Source organism: Octopus sinensis, linkage group LG13 (assembly GCF_006345805.1).
Source record: "Octopus sinensis linkage group LG13, ASM634580v1, whole genome shotgun sequence".
In the NCBI taxonomy this organism is placed as follows: Eukaryota; Metazoa; Mollusca; class Cephalopoda; order Octopoda; family Octopodidae; genus Octopus; species Octopus sinensis.
This window is the reverse complement of record NC_043009.1, coordinates 22,356,489-22,374,387: the sequence shown is the minus strand read 5'-3', so window position 1 is coordinate 22,374,387 and position 17,899 is coordinate 22,356,489. Positions and strand designations below refer to the sequence as shown.

The 17,899-nt window shown below is 39.9% G+C and overlaps 1 protein-coding gene across 2 annotated transcripts in view; it reads left to right on the top strand.

The window, feature by feature from the left end:
* LOC115218449 overlaps positions 1 to 17,899 on the top strand; it is a 601,809-nt gene that overhangs the window by 563,503 nt on the left and 20,407 nt on the right. For both annotated transcript variants that reach the window (XM_029788270.2, XM_029788271.2), the window contains one exon: positions 5,989 to 6,199. In XM_029788270.2, the coding sequence (XP_029644130.1) occupies positions 5,989 to 6,199 (211 nt within the window). The remainder of the gene's footprint in view (positions 1 to 5,988; positions 6,200 to 17,899) is intronic.

Sequence of the window (17,899 nt, the reverse complement as noted above, 5' to 3'; positions counted from 1 at the left end):
AATCAGGGATGGACAGCAAACAAAAAAAGGATGTCACTTACTGGGGATTGAACACGGAACTCAAGACATCAGATATCTATCACATGATAGAACAATCTCTCTCAAGTTGTGCTGTCATATGAGGGAAAATGGTTGGGTAGCATTTCATCAAACATGGGAAAGTAAATGTCAACTACATGGTTCCAGGTTCAACCCCACTACATATCACCTTGGGCAGATGTCTTCTATTATAGCCTCGGGACAACCAAAGCCTTATGAGTGGTAGACAGAAACTGAAAGAAGCCCATCATCATCATCATCATCATCATCATTTAACGTCCGCTTTCCATGCTAGCATGGGTTGGACAGTTCAACTGGGGTCTGGGGAGCCCGAAGGCTGCACCAGGCCAGTCAGATCTGGCAGTGTTTCTACAGCTGGATGCCCTTCCTAACGCCAACCACTCCGAGAGTGTAGTGGGTGATTTTATGTGCCACCGACACAGGTGCCAGACGAGGCTGGTGAACGGCCACGCTCAGATGGTGTTTTTATGTGCCACCGACACAGGTGCCAGACGAAGCTGGTGAACGGCCACGCTCGGATGGTGTTTTTATGTGCCACCAACACAGGTGCCAGACAAGGCTAGCAGACGACCACGCTCGGATGGTGTTTTTATGTGCCACCGACACAGGTGCCAGACGAGGCTGGCGAACGGCCACGCTCGGATGGTGTTTTTATGTGCCACCAACACAGGTGCCAGACAAGGCTAGCAGACGACCACGTTCGGATGGTGTTTTTTATGTGCCACCGACACAGGAGCCAGATTAGGCTGGCGATCGGCCACGATTGGATGGTGATTGTTACGTGCCCACCGCATGGAGGCCAGTCGGTGCGGTACTGGCTACGGCCACGTTCGGATGGCTTTCTTGTGTGCCACCGGCACTGGTACCACAAAGATACAAATTCCATTGATGTTCATCTATTTTGATTTTGTTTGATTTTCACTTGCCTCAACAGGTCTTCACAAGTGTCACAAGAAGGAAGGTATGCACAGGTGGACTGACTACGTCCCAGGTAGGGGCCACGGGTTATGGCCTGACTAGTCTTGCCGGGTCTTCTCACGCACAGCATACTTCCATAGGTCTCGGTCTCTAGTCATTTCCTTGGTGAGACCTAAAGTTCGTATGTCGTGCTTCACCACTTCGTCCCAGGTTTTCCTGGGTCTACCTCTTCCACAGGTTCCCTCAACTGCTAGGGTGTAGCACTTTTGCACACAATTATCTTCAGCCATTCTCGTCATATGACCATACCAGCGCAGCCGTCTCTCTTGCACACCACAACTGACGCTTCTTAGGTTCAACTTTTCTCTCAAGGTACTTACACTCTGACGATTATGAACACTGACATTACACATCCATCGGAGCATACTGGCTTCATTTCTTGCGAGCTTACGCATATCCTCAGCAGTCACGGCCCATGTTTCACTACCATGTAGCATGGCTGTACGTACACATGCATCATAAAGTCTGCCTTTTACTCTGAGCGAGAGGCCTTTTGTCACCAGCAGGGGTAAGAGCTCTCTAAACTTTGCCCAGGCTATTCTTACTCTAGCAGTTACACTTTCAGCACACCCACCCCCACTACTAACTTGGTCTCCTAGGTAGCGGAAGCTATCAACTACTTCTAGTTTGTCTCCCTGGAACGTGGTAGAAGTTGGTCTCTGCACATTTCCAGTGTTTATTTCTCCTGAGCATCTGCCACATACGAAAACTATCTTCCCAGTTAGCCTACCTTTGACATTGCTGCACCTCTTATGTGTCCATAGCTTACACTTGGTGCACCTTATAGAGTTTCTACCTACACCTTTTTTACAGATCGAGCAGGGCCATCTACCTGAAGTCGTTTGTGGTTGGTCCACCTTCCTACTTATTAGGACTTTGGTTTTGGCTAGGTTGATTCTAAGGCCCTTCGATTCTAATCCTTGTTTCCACACCTGAAACTTCTCCTCCAGTTCTGATAGTGACTCAGCAATTAGAGCAAGGTCATCAGCATAGAGGAGCTCCCAGGGGCATCTTGTCTTAAATTCTTCCGTTATTGCCTGGAGGACTATGATAAATAGGAGGGGGCTGAGGACTGAACCTTGGTGGACCCCAACCTCTACCCGAATTCTTCACTGTACTCGTTGCCAACCCTCACCTTACTAGCTGCGTCTCTGTACATGGCTCGCACAGCTCTCACTAACCATTCATCTATCCCTAGTTTCCTCATTGACCACCAGATAAGGGATCGGGGGACCCTGTCAAAGGCTTTCTCCAAGTCAACAAAAGCCAGGTACAAGGGCTTACCTTTGGCTAGGTATTTCTCCTGCAGCTGTCTTACCAGGAATATAGCATCAGTAGTACTTTTCCCTGGCACGAACCCAAACTGCATATCATCTAAGCTAACTCTCTCTCTAATTAACTGGGCTATAACCCTCTCCGTAACCTTCATTACCTGATCCAACAGCTTGATGCCCCTGTAGTTTTTTGTATCTAGGGCATCGCCTTTACCTTTGTAGCAGTTGACTATTATGCTGCTACACCAGTCATTGGGTATGACTCCTTCATGTATCACCTGGTTAACTATACGGGTGACTATGCTATAGCCGACACTACCAGATATTTTGAGCATCTCTGCAGTAATTCCTGATGGGCCTGGGGCTTTCCCTGTCTTCATGCTTCTAATTGCCTTAGCTACCACGGAACTATCAACTCGGATAGCTGGTCCCTCTGTTGGGTCAACATTCGGCAGACTCTCTTTATCCCATTCATTTTCCTCATTCAGCAACCTTTCATAGTGGCGTCTCCAAGCTTCTCTCTTTGCATCCTCATTTAGCGCAAGTGAACCATCCTCCATGCGAACACATTTCTCTCCTACCACATCACGATTCTCTCTCACACACTGTCTTGCAACACGAAATACCTCAAGTCTTTCATCCTCACGGCGCAGGACATTGGCAAATTTTCTCTTATCCGCTTCCCCTCTGGCTAGATAGACCTGTCTCCTAGCTTCCCTTCTGGCAGTCTGATACACTTCCCTGCTACCACTGTTCTTCCAGGCCTTCCAAGCCTGTTTCTTTTGTCTAATAGCCCTGTCAACAATATTGTTCCACCACCACGTTATTTTGGGTCCTAAGGGGACTTTGCACCAGCCACAGATCTGGTCAGTGGCTTTCAGCAGGTTGTCCCTCAGAAGCGTCCTGTTGTCTTCTACCCCATGCGTAGCTATACCCCCTTCCATTTCGTCAAAGACTTCAAGTAACATGTCTCTAAATCTCTGTCCATTCGCAGGGTCTTTAAGTTTCCAGACCCTTCTTCTCCATGTTGGTTGTCTTCTAGTCGCCCTCTTAGTCCTGATCCTAAAGTCACTAACTACCAGTCTATGTTGTGGGGTGCATTCTTCGCCTGGGAAGGTTTTGGCATTGATAAGCAGCCATCTTTCCCTTTTTCTGGCAAGGATGTAGTCGATTTGGCTAGTATGCCGGCCCGATCGGTAGGTGACCAGGTGGCTTGTTGGTTTCCTGAAGTTAGTGTTGCAGACCATAAGACTATTCGCATCGCAGAACTCCAGCAGCCTGGTTCCCTCCTCGTTGCGGGAACCATAACTGTAGCCTCCATGTACGCCATGGAAGCCCCCAGCATGTCGTCCAACATGCCCATTGAAATCACCAGCTACAAAGAGAAGGTCCCTGTCGTTCGTCAATGAGGTGGTCTGCAGTAGGGTGTCATAGAAACTGTCTTTCTGTCCATCGGGTAGCCCTGGCTGAGGGGCATAGGGCGATATAATGGTTGCTAATCTATTATGAAGCACTATTCTAATCTTAAGTATTCTGTCACTTACTCTGATTACCTCAATTACTCTATCCATTTCTCAGCGATAAGTATACCCACGCCACCAACCCCGTCAGTGTTCCCTGCCCAGAAAATCTTGTACTTGTGTTCCTTGCCTGTGAGGAACCTAGCAGATCCTCCTCTCCACCTTATTTCTTGCATACAACATACATCAACACGTCTCCGTTCAAGCATCTCGACTATCTCGCCAGACCTACCTTTCAGTGTGATATATATATATATATATAATGTGTGTGTGTGTGTATGTATGTATTTATGTGTGTGTTTGTCACCCCGCCATCACTTGGCAACCAGTGTTGGTATATTTATGTCCCTATAACGTAGTGGCTCAGCAAAAAAGATTGATAGAATAAGTACTGTGCTTATAATGAATAAGTCCTGGGGTTGATTTCTTTGACTAAAACCCTTCAAGGTGGTGCCCCAGCATGGCCACAGTCAATGAACTGTAGCCATGCTGGAGAATCACTTTGAAGGGTTTGGTCAAACAAGTCAACCTCAGTACTTGATCTATCAGTCTCTTTTTATTGAATCCCTAAGTTACAGGAATGTAAACAAACCAACAGTGTGTGTGTGATGATGGGGACAAACACACACATATATAGATGTACATGATAGGATTCTTCACAGTTTCTGTTTATCAAATTAACTCTCAAAGCATTGGTCTGCCTAAGGCTATCAAAGAAGACACTTGCCCAAGGCACCGCACAGTAGGGCTAAATCCAAAATGGCCTACTCATACAATAAGTACCTACCAATAGGTAAAAGTAGATACTGGAGTCAGTTTGTTTGAATAAACACTTCAAGGCAGTGCCCCAGCATGGCCACATTCCAATAACTGAAACAAATGAAAGATAAAAGATAACGATAGACACACACAGACATCTTATCATACATACCTACATACATAAGTATTAACTAATGAGGAATTTGAAATTACTCCACCCAGACTATAGCATAAAATTTATTCTTATAATTATTGGAGATCCCAGTTATGTAGGCAGCTTCCTCACTACCAATCTTGAAATGCTGAGCTTAAAAATGGAACCAGAAAGAAAATGGCAAATTAAAAATATTTCAACTACAAATGAAGCTGTTGTGAAAATATGTAAAATATTTCATAGGTTTAACTTGTAATAAATGGCTCAGTGGTTACGACATCAGGCTTACAATCTTGTGGAAATAAGTTACGACACCATTTGTGCCAAGCTGTATCAGCCTTTGCCTTTCCCTTGGATAACATTGGTGATATGGAGAGGGGAGGCTGGTATGCATGGGTGACTGTTGGTCTTTCATAAAAACAACCTTGACCAGATTTGTATAACGGAAGGGAAAATTCTATGTGCAATCCCATGGTCATTCATGACCAAAGCGGGGTCTTATGTGGTTAAGAAGTTTGCTTCCCGACCACATTGTCCCAGGTTCAGTCCCACTGCATGGAACCTTGAGCAAATCTCTTCTACTATAGCCTCAGGTCAACTAAAACCTTGTGAGTGGATTTGGTAGATGGAAAATGAAAGTAGCCCATTATGGATGTGAGTGTATTTATGTCTGTTTTTGTCCCCTCACAACCGGTGTTCGTGTGTTTACGTCCCCATAACTTCTTAACATGCAACCACACTGTTTACTCTTTTACTCTTTTGACTGTGGCCATGCTGGAGCACTGCCTTTAGTCGAGCAAATCGACCCCAGGACTTATTCTTTGTAAGCCTAGTACTTATTCTATCGGTCTTTTTTGCCGAACCGCTAAGTTACAGGGACGTTAACACACCAGCATCAGTTGTCAAGCAATGTTGGGAGGACAAACACAGACACACATACATATATATATATATATACATATATACAACGGACTTCTTTCAATTTCCATCTTCCAAATCCATTCACAAGGCTTTGATCAGCCCAAGGCTATAGTGGAAGACACCTGCCCAAGGTGCCATGCAGTAGGACTGAACCCGGAGCCATGTGGTTGGTAAGCAAGCTACTTACCTCACAGCCACTCCTACGCCTATATGTATTTCTTTCATGTAACTCTACACTCTGTCATTTTGTACTGTCCTCAACCTTTTTGTTGGCTTTTGTGTAATTAATAAAGAATTTTTTTTTGTTTTGTTTTCGAAACAGCTACCTTGCAATAAAGCAGGTGCAAGATGCAAGTCGATGCCTTACCAAACGTACAGATCATGTATGTATGCGTACAGCTGCTCACATCAGTCTCTTGGCCATGGAAAAACAGAACGGACTCTTGCTGGCTCAGCGTGTTATCCATCAATACCTCCAGAAAATGCAGTATCAAGAAGCTTACAATTTCACACAAGAACACAGCAACTTGAAGGTAGGTTCCTTTCATTGTCGATACCACTCCCTTAGAAGATAATTATTGGGTGTATAATAATTGTTGTTGTTGTTGTTGTTAAGGCGGCAAACTGGCAGAATCATTAGCATGCTGGACAAAATTCTTAGTGGTATTTCTCCCATCGCTATGTTCTGAGTTCAAATTCCTCTTTCATCTTTTCAAGGCCGATAAATTAAGCGCTACTTGAACACATCCCTTTCTCCAAAGTGGCTGCCCTTGTGGAAAAATTTGAAACCATTATTATTAAGGCGGTGAGCTGGCAGAATCGTAAGCTTGCTGGACGAAATGCTTAGCTGTATCTCACCCATTGCTATGTTCTGAGTTCAAATTCCACTGAGGTTGACTTTGCCTTTCATCATTTTGGGGTTGATAAATTAAGTACCAGTTGCATACTGGGGTCAATCTAATCAACTGGCCCCCTCTCCCAAAATGTCAGGCTTTGTGCCTATAGCAGAAAAGATTATTATTATCATTATTAAAGTGACGAGCTGGCAGAATCGTTAGCACACTGGATGAAATGCTTAGCGATATTTCACCCATCGCTATGTTCTGAGTTCAATTTCGCTGAGATCAGCTTTGCCTTTCATCCTTTCGGAGTCAATAAATTATGTACCAGTGAAACACTGGGGTTGATGTAATCAACTAGTCTCTTCCCCCAAAATTTCAGGCCTTGTGCCTTTAGTTGAAAGGGTTGTTATTATTATTATTATCATCATCATTACCATATTTCTGTTGAAAGATATTGCTTTTGTTTCAATTAATTTTTAAATAATGAATAATTTAGTAAAATAACTTTGTCATTATTAAGTTTGTGTCTGGAACAAATTAGCGTAAAATTTTGATGGAAGAATGGATGATTATAATTTAGATCACTTTAAAAAAATAAATTTGTGTCATCGAACCAGAGGCAGTTTCAGGTGGATTGGTATCAAAAGGGTTAAGGCTGATAGAATTGGTAAAGCAGCTAGTGGAATGCCTTGTGGTATTTGCTCTGAGTCATTAGCCCTGAGTTCAAATCTCACTGTCATTAATTTTGCCTTTTGTCCCTCCGAAGAGGTGGAGTGGGGGGGGGCAGTAAACTAAAATGCCAGTGAAATAATAGTGTTGATATTATTGTCTAACCTTCTGCTCTTGAAAATGACTGGCTTTGTGTCAAATTAGAGTTATTATTAACATTTTGTCTTCTCAATATATGACATATAAGCTTTGTTCTTTTACCTCTTGTAGAAAAACCTGTCATCATCTCCATCTTCCTCCCCATCTGACCCCTATTCGCTTTCATGTAACAGTTGAATATAGTTGGAACAAGTTTATATATATATATATATATATATATATATATATATAATAATAATAAATATTAGGGAATAAATCCAAATTTACAGGGAAAAATCAGATTTAGGATTGAATCCAATTTTATAGTAAAATATAATATAATATTAATTAGAGACAAAACCACTATTATGCAAATCAAACAAAGAAAGACTTAATCCAATACATAAAAAATTTTATATAAATTAAATATAATTAAGATATCCACATATCTTAATTATATTTAATTTATATAAAATTTTTTATGTATTGGATTAAGTCTTTCTTTGTTTGATTTGCATAATAGTGGTTTTGTCTCTAATTAATATTATATATATATATATATAAACTTCTACTGTAGCCCCTGGCTAGTGAAAGCCCTGTCAGTGGAAACCCGGAACCTTGTAGTTGGTTAGCAAACTTTTTACCACTCAGTCACACCTGCATCTATGATGATGATATATAGGTGAATGCAGTGGTTGTGTGATATTAAAAACTTTGCTCCACAGCCATGTAGTCACCTTGGGCTATCATGAGAAAATGGGGGTTAAAATGATGTTATCTGTAATATAAATTGGACATAGGTGATCGTTGTATTCTTTCTTGTCTTGAGGTTCACAGCCAAATGGCTGTGTGGATTCACATGAAAAAAGGCCCACATGTTGAGATGGGTGCATAGATTGGAATGCGGTTTGTAGTTTTTCCCTAGCCCCCATACTTACCGAGAAAATCGATGAAATCTTTTTCTAATGGAATCCCCCTTTCTTCCGCCATTAAAACAACTAGTTGCTTAGAAGCTGTTCTCTGATGGGGTGGGGTCAGGAAATTTTCATACAGCTGGAGGCTCCAATTGAAACAGGGGACCCAAAATGATAAGGTTGAGAAACACTCTTATAGATTATGCCTAACCAAAAATGAACACAGCCACATTATCCAAACAGACCAGGTGAAACCGGGCTTAGCTGCTAGTTAATATATAAAACAAGGGCTTCTACACAGTTCCTAACAAAATTCCACTCAAAAACCATGTTGGCCCAAGACCAATAATAAAATACAACTTGCTCAAGATGCCACACATTGAGTTTGATGTATACCCCCCACCAAAATTCTTGAGATTGCAATGGCAAACTTCTTATGCCAGTGCTCATTTGGTTACTATTTCTAGCAAGTCAAGCAACAACATGGTTCATCCTATAGTATGTGGTTTAGTCTAAGCTTTGCTGTTGGCTCTTTGATAGATGAAGGTTTTGTTTGTATCCAAGTTAATCTGGCTTCCATTGAATACAGTTGGTTATTATTTCATCTGCCAAAGAGAAAGAGAGGGTAACATGTCTGTTAGAAAGTTGCCAGTTTATTCCACAAATTCCATTTATAGAATCTTGCAACAACTCTCTTAACTACTTGTTTCTTTTAGACATTTCTCTTATATTCTTATAACATCAGTTCGTTTCTTTCTCTCTCTTTCTTTTACCCTTTCTTTCTCCCTCTCTCATTCTTATTGTCTTCTTACTTTCCTTCCTTCATTTCTCCTTTTTCTTCCTATTATTATTATTGTTGTTGCTCCACCAAGGAGCCAAATGTTTGTTGTAATTGCCACACTGTTATTTCATATTGTTATTGTGTTAGTCTTACAACAATGTGTGTGTGTGTGATATGTTGGGACAGATTGTGTTAGTTTTTTTTTTCATTGTTTCTTTATTGTTGTATCAAAGACTTATTTTTTATTGTTTTTGTATTTTCTCTTGCAACAATTGTTAATGGTTTTTTTTCACTTGTTGAAAAATGTATGTATGTGTGCACATATACATGCACACACACACATGCATACATACATATATACATAAGTATATATACATACATGTGCACACACACACATATATTGGCCATGCAGCTACTTAACTGCAAGTGATAATGGTAATGGTTCTCTTTTCTGCTACTGACACATAACATACAATATGTTTCATAAATTTTTGCTTTTGTGTTCCTCTGTCTTCCCCCTTATTGAATCTAGTCTAGAACGTGGCACTCACTCAGATTTTAGTCTTGCTTGTCGGGGACAAGACAATCTCTATCTGGTGTCAATGAACGAGCGAGCAAACTTTACATCCACCACACCAAGATGGGTGCAGCTGTTACCATTCAAACCACATAGCAACTGTTCTTCTCTGCTATTCACTCTGGGGCTTTTTTCATTCTTTACTTTCAGCTTTGGTCTTTCTTATATAATACCTTTGTCGTCATATGTATCATGAAGCATTATCTGCCTCCTTCTTTTGCCTCATGAATCACTGCTCTGTTATCTTTCTTAAGTCAAATGCCAGCTGGACAGAACAATATAACATTGTGGATCTCGGTATAAACCTGCAACATCTCCACTCTGATGAACGCACCACATGATGCTTCCATCCTGGTGTCTCACACAAAACAACTGTCTGTGGGTTCCATCTGATTGTCATCTCTTGGTTCAGTTGTTTCCTCTTAGATTACCCTATTGTGACATTGTGAAAGTGCATGGCTCAGTGGTTAGAGCATCAGGCTCACAATCTTGAAGTTGTGAGTTCAGTTCCTAGACCAGGCTGTGTGTTGTGTTCTTGAGCAAGATGCTTTGGCGAGCTGGCAGAATCGTTAGCACGCTGGGCGAAATGCTTAGCGGTATTTCATCTGCCGTAACATTCTGAGTTCAAATTCCGCCGAGGTTGACTTTGCTTTTCATCCTTTCGGGGTCGATAAATTAAGTACCAGTTACGCACTGGGGGCGATGTAATCAACTTAATCTCTTTGTCTGTCCTTCTTTGTCTCCTCTATGTTTAGCCCCTTGAGGGCAATAAAGAAATTAGATGCTTTATTTCACATTGCTCCAGTTCACTCAGCTGTAGAAATGAGTTGCAATGTCACTCGTGCCAAACTGTATTGACCTTTGCCTTTCCCTTGGATAACATCAGTGGTGTGGATAGGGGAGGCTGGTATGCATGGGCAACTACTGGTCTTCCATAAACAACCTTACCTTGACTTATACCTCTGAATGGAACTTTCTAGATGCATCCCATGGTCATTCCTGACCAAAGGGGCTCTTTACTATTATAACATTGTAAAGGCACATAGCTTAGTGGTTCAGGTGTTGGATTTATGATTGTAAGATGGTGGTTTCAATTTCTGTACCAGGAAATACATTGTGTTCTGAACAAAACCCTTCATTTCATGTTATTCCAGTCCACTCAGTTAGTAAAAGTGAGTAATCCTGCAATGGACTGGTGTCCCATCCAGGAAGGAATATGTACGCTAGAGAAACTGTGAAACTGGCCCTGTGTTCCCTACCGAGTAATATGGACTCAGCATCATGACATTCATAGACAGAGCTCATTCTGTCCATCATTCTATAATCCCCAGCATGTCTAGGGCTTGTCCTCCACACCTCTCTTCTTTCCATGAATGAGTGATGGATGTTGTGGTAGTAGCATTGGAACAATATTGATAATGATGATGATGATGATGGTCGTGGTAATATCGTTGTTATAAATGACTGTGGTGGCTGATTCATATTTAGGCCATTTTTTCAGGTACTTTATGCATTATTTTCCTTAGCAAGGCTCTGTTAACTCAAGATCATCATCATCGTCATTGATTTAATATTCTCTTTTCCATCCTTGTATGGATCAGGTGGAGTTCATTGAAGCAGATTTTCAATAGCCAGGTGCCCTTCCTGTCACCAACCCTCGCATATTTCCAAGGGATATAATGTTTCCCTTCAGCTGAATATGTTTTCACAGGAGACTGGAAACAAACAACACTACCTGTGTGACAGTGGCACTTGCACCTAACATATGATTTCAAGACAAGGAGATACACACCTGCATACACTTATCAGGCTTGGGACTATAGAAAACACTTACCCAAAGTACCATGCAGCAGGACTGGACCTGAAACTACATGGTTGGTAAGCAAACTTCTTACCCACACAGCCTTGTCTGTACTTTGCAGTATTTGTTCTAATCCTTTATGTTGTGAGTTCAAATCCTGCCATAATCAACTCTGTCATTCATCTTCTTGGGGTTAAAAAAAATAAAGTAACAGTCAACATGGTGACCTTGTATCAAGATAAACATTGCATGGCCTTGTAGATGAGGCCCAGTTGGAATTTTTGTCAGATTGGGTAACCCTTCCCCCTCAAAAGGTCCTTGAATAAGGGTTGTTTAAGGATGGTTAACAAAATACCCATGTTTCCAGAGGTGAATCATTCAAGTTTCAAAAAATCCCTCCGAAAACATGGCTATGATGCTCCCTCACTCCCCCTGCTCATGATCAGAGATGCACATATTGTCAGCCATTAAGGGACATGCTCAACTGTTTGAGGTCAAGCAACTGATAAGCAAATCTGTGGTATTGAACAGAATATTTGCTGTAGCCCATCCTTTACACCAAGACAAAACATGTCCATGATAATAACACTTCCTATCAGTTAAGATCAGAAGCCACGAGAGCCACTGCCCAGTATTGCGTCAGGACAATTATTATTAAATGGCAAGAGTGGATTGGAGCTCTCTAAGAGTAGACTTGTGAGTCGTAGAAAGGGAATTGGAGAGAGCACTTGCACTTGGTGTTCAAGATCTTGGACAGTGGGATTTCTTCATTATCCCTTGAGGTCAGCCTATATCAGGACAACATTGCTATCATCCCCCAACTTTGTTTTTGTTAACCTTTGTATACTATGTTTATTTCCCTTCCTTTTCGTTGTATACCATGTATACTTTTTCATTTATTTATTTATTTAATTCCATTATATGTAACCACACACACACACACTATATGTCTGTTTTGTATTGTCCCCCTTATCGTTTGCCCTGGTGGCAAATAAATGAAATCATCATCATCATCATCATTATTATTATTGTTAGGGCAATGAGCTGACAGAATCATTAACACACCGGGTGAAATGCTTAGTGGTATTTCGTCTGCCGTTATGTTCTGAGTTCAAATTCTGCCAAGGTCGACTTTACCTTTCATCCTTTTGGAGTCAGTTAAATAAGTACCAGTTACACACTGGTATCAATGTAATCAACTTATTCCCTTTGTCCTTGCTTGTCCCCTCTATGTTTAGCCCCTTGTGGGCAATAAATAAATAAATAAATAAATTATTATTATTATTATTATTATTATTATTATTATTATTATTATTATTATTATTAAGGTGGCGAGCTGGCAGAATAGTTAGCATGCCTGGTGAAATGCTGAGCAGTATTTCATCTGCCGCTACATTCCAAGTTCAAATTCCACCGAAGTTGACTTTGCCTTTTATCCTTTCAGGGTTGAGTAGTGGGGTCGATGTAATCGACTAGTCCCCACCCCCAAAATTTCAGGCCGTGTGCCTAGCTGGCAGAATGGTTAGCATGCTGGACAAAATGGTTAGAAGCATTTCTTCTGGCTTTACAATGTGATTTCAAATTCCACCAAGGTCGACTTTGCCTTTCATCTTTTGGGGGTCGATGAAATAAATACCAGTCAAGTACTGGGGTCAATGTAATCAACTGCTACCTCCCCTCAAAATTGCTGGCCCTGTGTCAAAATTTCAAAGTATCATTATTATTATCATTATCATATATTATTATTATGTTAGTTATTCTCTTGATAAAAGTGATGTCAGGTTGTGATGGTACCATTGCCAATTGATGCTTGTGTTGCTAGCTTCAGTGCCAGACTGGATGGGTGTGCAGTTTGGCAAAGGTGGCGGCGGCGGTGGCTGTGGTGGTAGTGGTGGCACTTTTGAAATGCTTCACATTATACGCCTATAACACTTGCCCACCTCCACCACTGCCACCACCATCATCACAGATTTATCATCATCATTGCTGGCGTAATACTACTGTCAGCCACCACAATCATTTATAACAATGCTATCATCATTTATAGCAATGCTATCATCATTGTCATCATCATCATCATCATCATCACCACTTCCACCACCATCAGCATCAGCAACATCATTGTCATCATCATCATCAACAGCAGTATAACGGGGTGGGGGTGCACCATCAACACCATTATCATTAGCATCGTCACCATGAACCTGTCGCCACTCACATCATCATCATCATCATCATCACAACAATGTTGCCTCTGTCATCATCACCATCATCACCGTCATCATCATCACAATCACCATTGTAACTACAAATATCTCAACAACAACTGGGGTTTGAAGAGGGAATAAAGTATAGCTGTTAGCTTACATGTGAAGAATTTTCCATGTTCTCTTGTCTGTGTGTGTGTACGTGTATGTAGTGTGTATGTGTGTGTGTGCATGCATGCGCATGTTTGTGCATGTGTGTGAGTAGTTAATCTTGCAATGTTAACATTTCCCATTTGGAATTTCTCTTTTATTTTATCAAATTCTATTGTTTTCATTTTTTTTATTCTAGGTTCCTCACCAGAAGCATATATATACATATATACACTCACAAACATATATGTGTGACTGTGCGTGTATTTGTATGAGTTGTTACTTTGTTATATATCTCTGTGCGTGTGTATGCGTGTACATGTTTGGGAATGTGCATGTTTATATGTGCGCATGTTTGAGTATGTGTGTGTTTCTGCGTGTGCTTATATGTGCATGGGTTGCTACTTTGTGTATATGTATATGTTCGATGTGTGTGTGTATGTACAATATACATGTATGTATATTATGTATATTGCTGCCATATTGTGTTGGTATGCAAGTGAATACATGTTCATTTGTGAATGCATTGCCTCTTTGTATGTGTATGTGTGTCTATGTGTGAATATGATTTGTTAGCTTGTTTTATGTTTCTGTAGAAGTGCGTGTGTGTGTGTGTGTGTGTATACACAATATCCAGGCAGACACATATGTATTTGCTTGGAAGGAAACTTCTTAACCACACCTCCATGCCTGTGCCAGATATATATATATACATACAGGTACAGGAGTGGCTGTGCGGTAAGAAGCTTGCTTACCAACCGCATGGTTCCAGGTTCAGTCCCACTGCATGGCACCTTGGGCAAGTGTCTTCTACTATATCTATGGGCCAAGCAAAGCCTTGTGAGTGGATTTGGTAGATGGAAACTGAAAGAAGCCCATTTCATATGTGTGTGTGTGTGTATATGTATATGTTTTTATATATATATATATATATATATACTAAGCAATAAAGGGTTTAGCAACGAATTGCCTCACCACATACCGAATTTAGAAATAGCAGTCAAAGAGTTATAGCTATTTCTTCTACTAAAAAGGGAGATCTCAGTAAAAACAGCAATTGGAAGGCAGACACAAACAGGTAAGAGAGAATGAATTGACGGCAATCTATCATACAATTTTAAGTTATCTACGGACGTACGTTTCGAAATCAAGTTTTTAGGAAAGCATAAGAATTAAATATTAAATAATTCTATCTTACCAAAAACTTCTTTTCTCTTCAGCGTAGAATACTATAATCATAAATGATTATATATTGGATTTTGAGATACTAGAAGGCACCAACTCAACTCAGCATCAGAGCGAGCTAGAATCCACAACTAGTATCACCGAATTCAATGTGTGAATGGAAAGATTGTGTCACCAGCCCCTTCCCACCCGCGTGTAGCCAAAACAAGATGCTGTGGTCATCTACTGAGATAAAATATGGTTATCCGTAATAATGAAGGGTGAAATTAATTAATTTGGAATAATTATCAATTACACCAAGTAGTCTTCGGCATGTAAAAGCCTCATTCGAGGAAAATTTAAGTAATACTAAGCAATAAAGGGTTTAGCAACGAATTGCCTCACCACATACCGAATTTAGAAATAGCAGTCAAAGAGTTATAGCTATTTCTTCTACTAAAAAGGGAGATCTCAGTAAAAACAGCAATTGGAAGGCAGACACAAACAGGTAAGAGAGAATGAATTGACGGCAATCTATCATACAATTTTAAGTTATCTACGGACGTACGTTTCGAAATCAAGTTTTTAGGAAAGCATAAGAATTAAAATATATATATGTGTGTCTGGGTTTGTCCTTCCGCCATCTCTTGACAACTGATGTTGGTGTGTTTATGTCTCTGTAACTTAGCAATTCAGCAAAAGACACCGATAGAATAAGTACTGGACTTACAAAAAATAAGTCTTTTAGGTGGGGTCGATGAAATAAATACATTGATTTGTTTGACTAAAGGCAGTCCTCCAGTATGGCCACAGCAAAATGGCTAAAACAAAGAAAAGCAAAGAATATATATATATGTATATATATTTATATATATATGTAGTTTACACTTCTGTTAAGGCAATATGAGCTACCGATAGTTTCATGCATTGGAGGCACAAGTTTAAGGCAGGTTTTTATAACATGCCTTGTGTCTCCAAGTTATCTTCTGGTTTGGAGACACAGTGTATGAAACTGTTAGTAGCTTATATCTTTATATTGCATACATTAAATTATATATATTCATCACAATCTGCTGAGATACATTCATGTATGTCAAGATGATTTGCTGGTCTCTCTAAGTGATCTAGTATGTTTCCAAGAACTAGATGTACTGAAGTACAGAATTAGTTAATCAAACTGGCCATAACCACAATGAACCATTATTATCGGATTCACACTTATACTCACACATTCTGCTTCAGCCTCCAATGTCTACAGGAAAAGGCGCAATATCACCTCTTGTATACTTTTGTGTCTAAAATGTTATTCACGTAAAAAGATTTCTCCACTGATCTCAAAAAGTCTGGTATGAATCAATTTGTGGATTTTATGCAAAGGTCGGATGTACTTCTGAAAATTTCGGCTAATTACACAATGTTTTCACAGCTGTGATGCCCTTAGTAACCCGAAGCAGTGAACCACAAAGCCAGAGTGGAACCTGTTACTGGGGAGCATATAAATACAGAAGTGTGCCCTGTCTGTGTGATGTTATAACCTCCTCCCTCTCTCTCTCTCTCCCCTCCTCCTCCTCTCTATGAGCTATCCTTTGTGGCTGAAATCTTGTGGCAGTATTTCAAATGATTCTTCTGAGTTTGTATCCAGTCCAAGAGCTCATTACCATGTAAGCAGCTCTAAATAACAAAAATAACTATCTTCCATTGGGTCTTTGTTACATTCATTCTTCTCTTTCTCTTTCTCACTTTCTCCTTCCCTCCACCTACCTTTCTCCCTCTCTCTCTCTCTTAAAGGGAATGTATCCAGCTAAATCAAATAATTGTGTAGTGATTAAATAGATTAGATAATTGGGTTGATGTTCAATTTAATAGGAGGAAACATTTTAAGCAGACATATTTATTATTTGAACTTTAAACTCATAAAAATCTTACATAAAGAATATCAAATATCTACACATGTATGTTTGTATGTATATATCTATATCTGTCTGTCTATCTATCTATCTATCTATATATATATATATATATATATATATATATATATATATATATAAACAATTATAATATATATAAATATATATATATATATATATATATGTATTATAATTGTTTAGCAGTAATTTGAAGATAAAGCAAGAAGTATTATCAAGTAAATAAATATTGGGTTAAATAAAGACCCTTAGAGAGAAAAAACACTGAAAGGAGATGAACCCACTATGTTTCAATAATTAGACTGTGGCCATGCTGGAGCACCACTTTAAAGGATTTTAGTCAAAGAAATCACCTCCAGGACTTATTCTTTGTAAGCCCAGTGCTTATTCTATTGATCTCTTTTGCTGAACTGCTAAGTTACAAGGACATAAACACACCAACATCGGTTGTAAAGTGAAAGTGGGGGACAAGTACACACAAAGACACATATAAATATATATATACATATATGTATGTGTGTGTGTGTACGTATATGACAGGCTTCTTTCAGTTTCCATTCACTAACTCCATTCTTAAGGCTTTGGTTGGCTGAGGTTATAGAAGAAGACAGTTACACAAGGTGCCATGCAGAGGGATTGAACCCAAAACCATGTAGTTGAGAGGCAAACTTTTTACCACACAGCCATGTCTGTGCCTGTAGATGCAAAAATAAATTAATACCCTCGAAAAATCAATAGGATAGAATGCATACACATGCACAAATACACACACGCACACTTATATGGTACAAAAATGTAAAAAAAAAACACAAAGATGAGGTAAAAAAAAAAGCAAACACAGGATGTATAAGGATGATGCTCACAAAGATTGGTAGAAGTCTTTAACGTTTCTATAGAAACGATAGATGAGGAAAGGGAAAAGATGGAAATGTTTGAATTAAATGGTCATAAATTACGAAAGACTAATTCAGATACAAAAACAACAGCAATCCAAGGGACATTTATTGTGAATATTAATTTGATGCTCTCTCTCTCTCTCTCTCTCTCTCTATATATATATATATA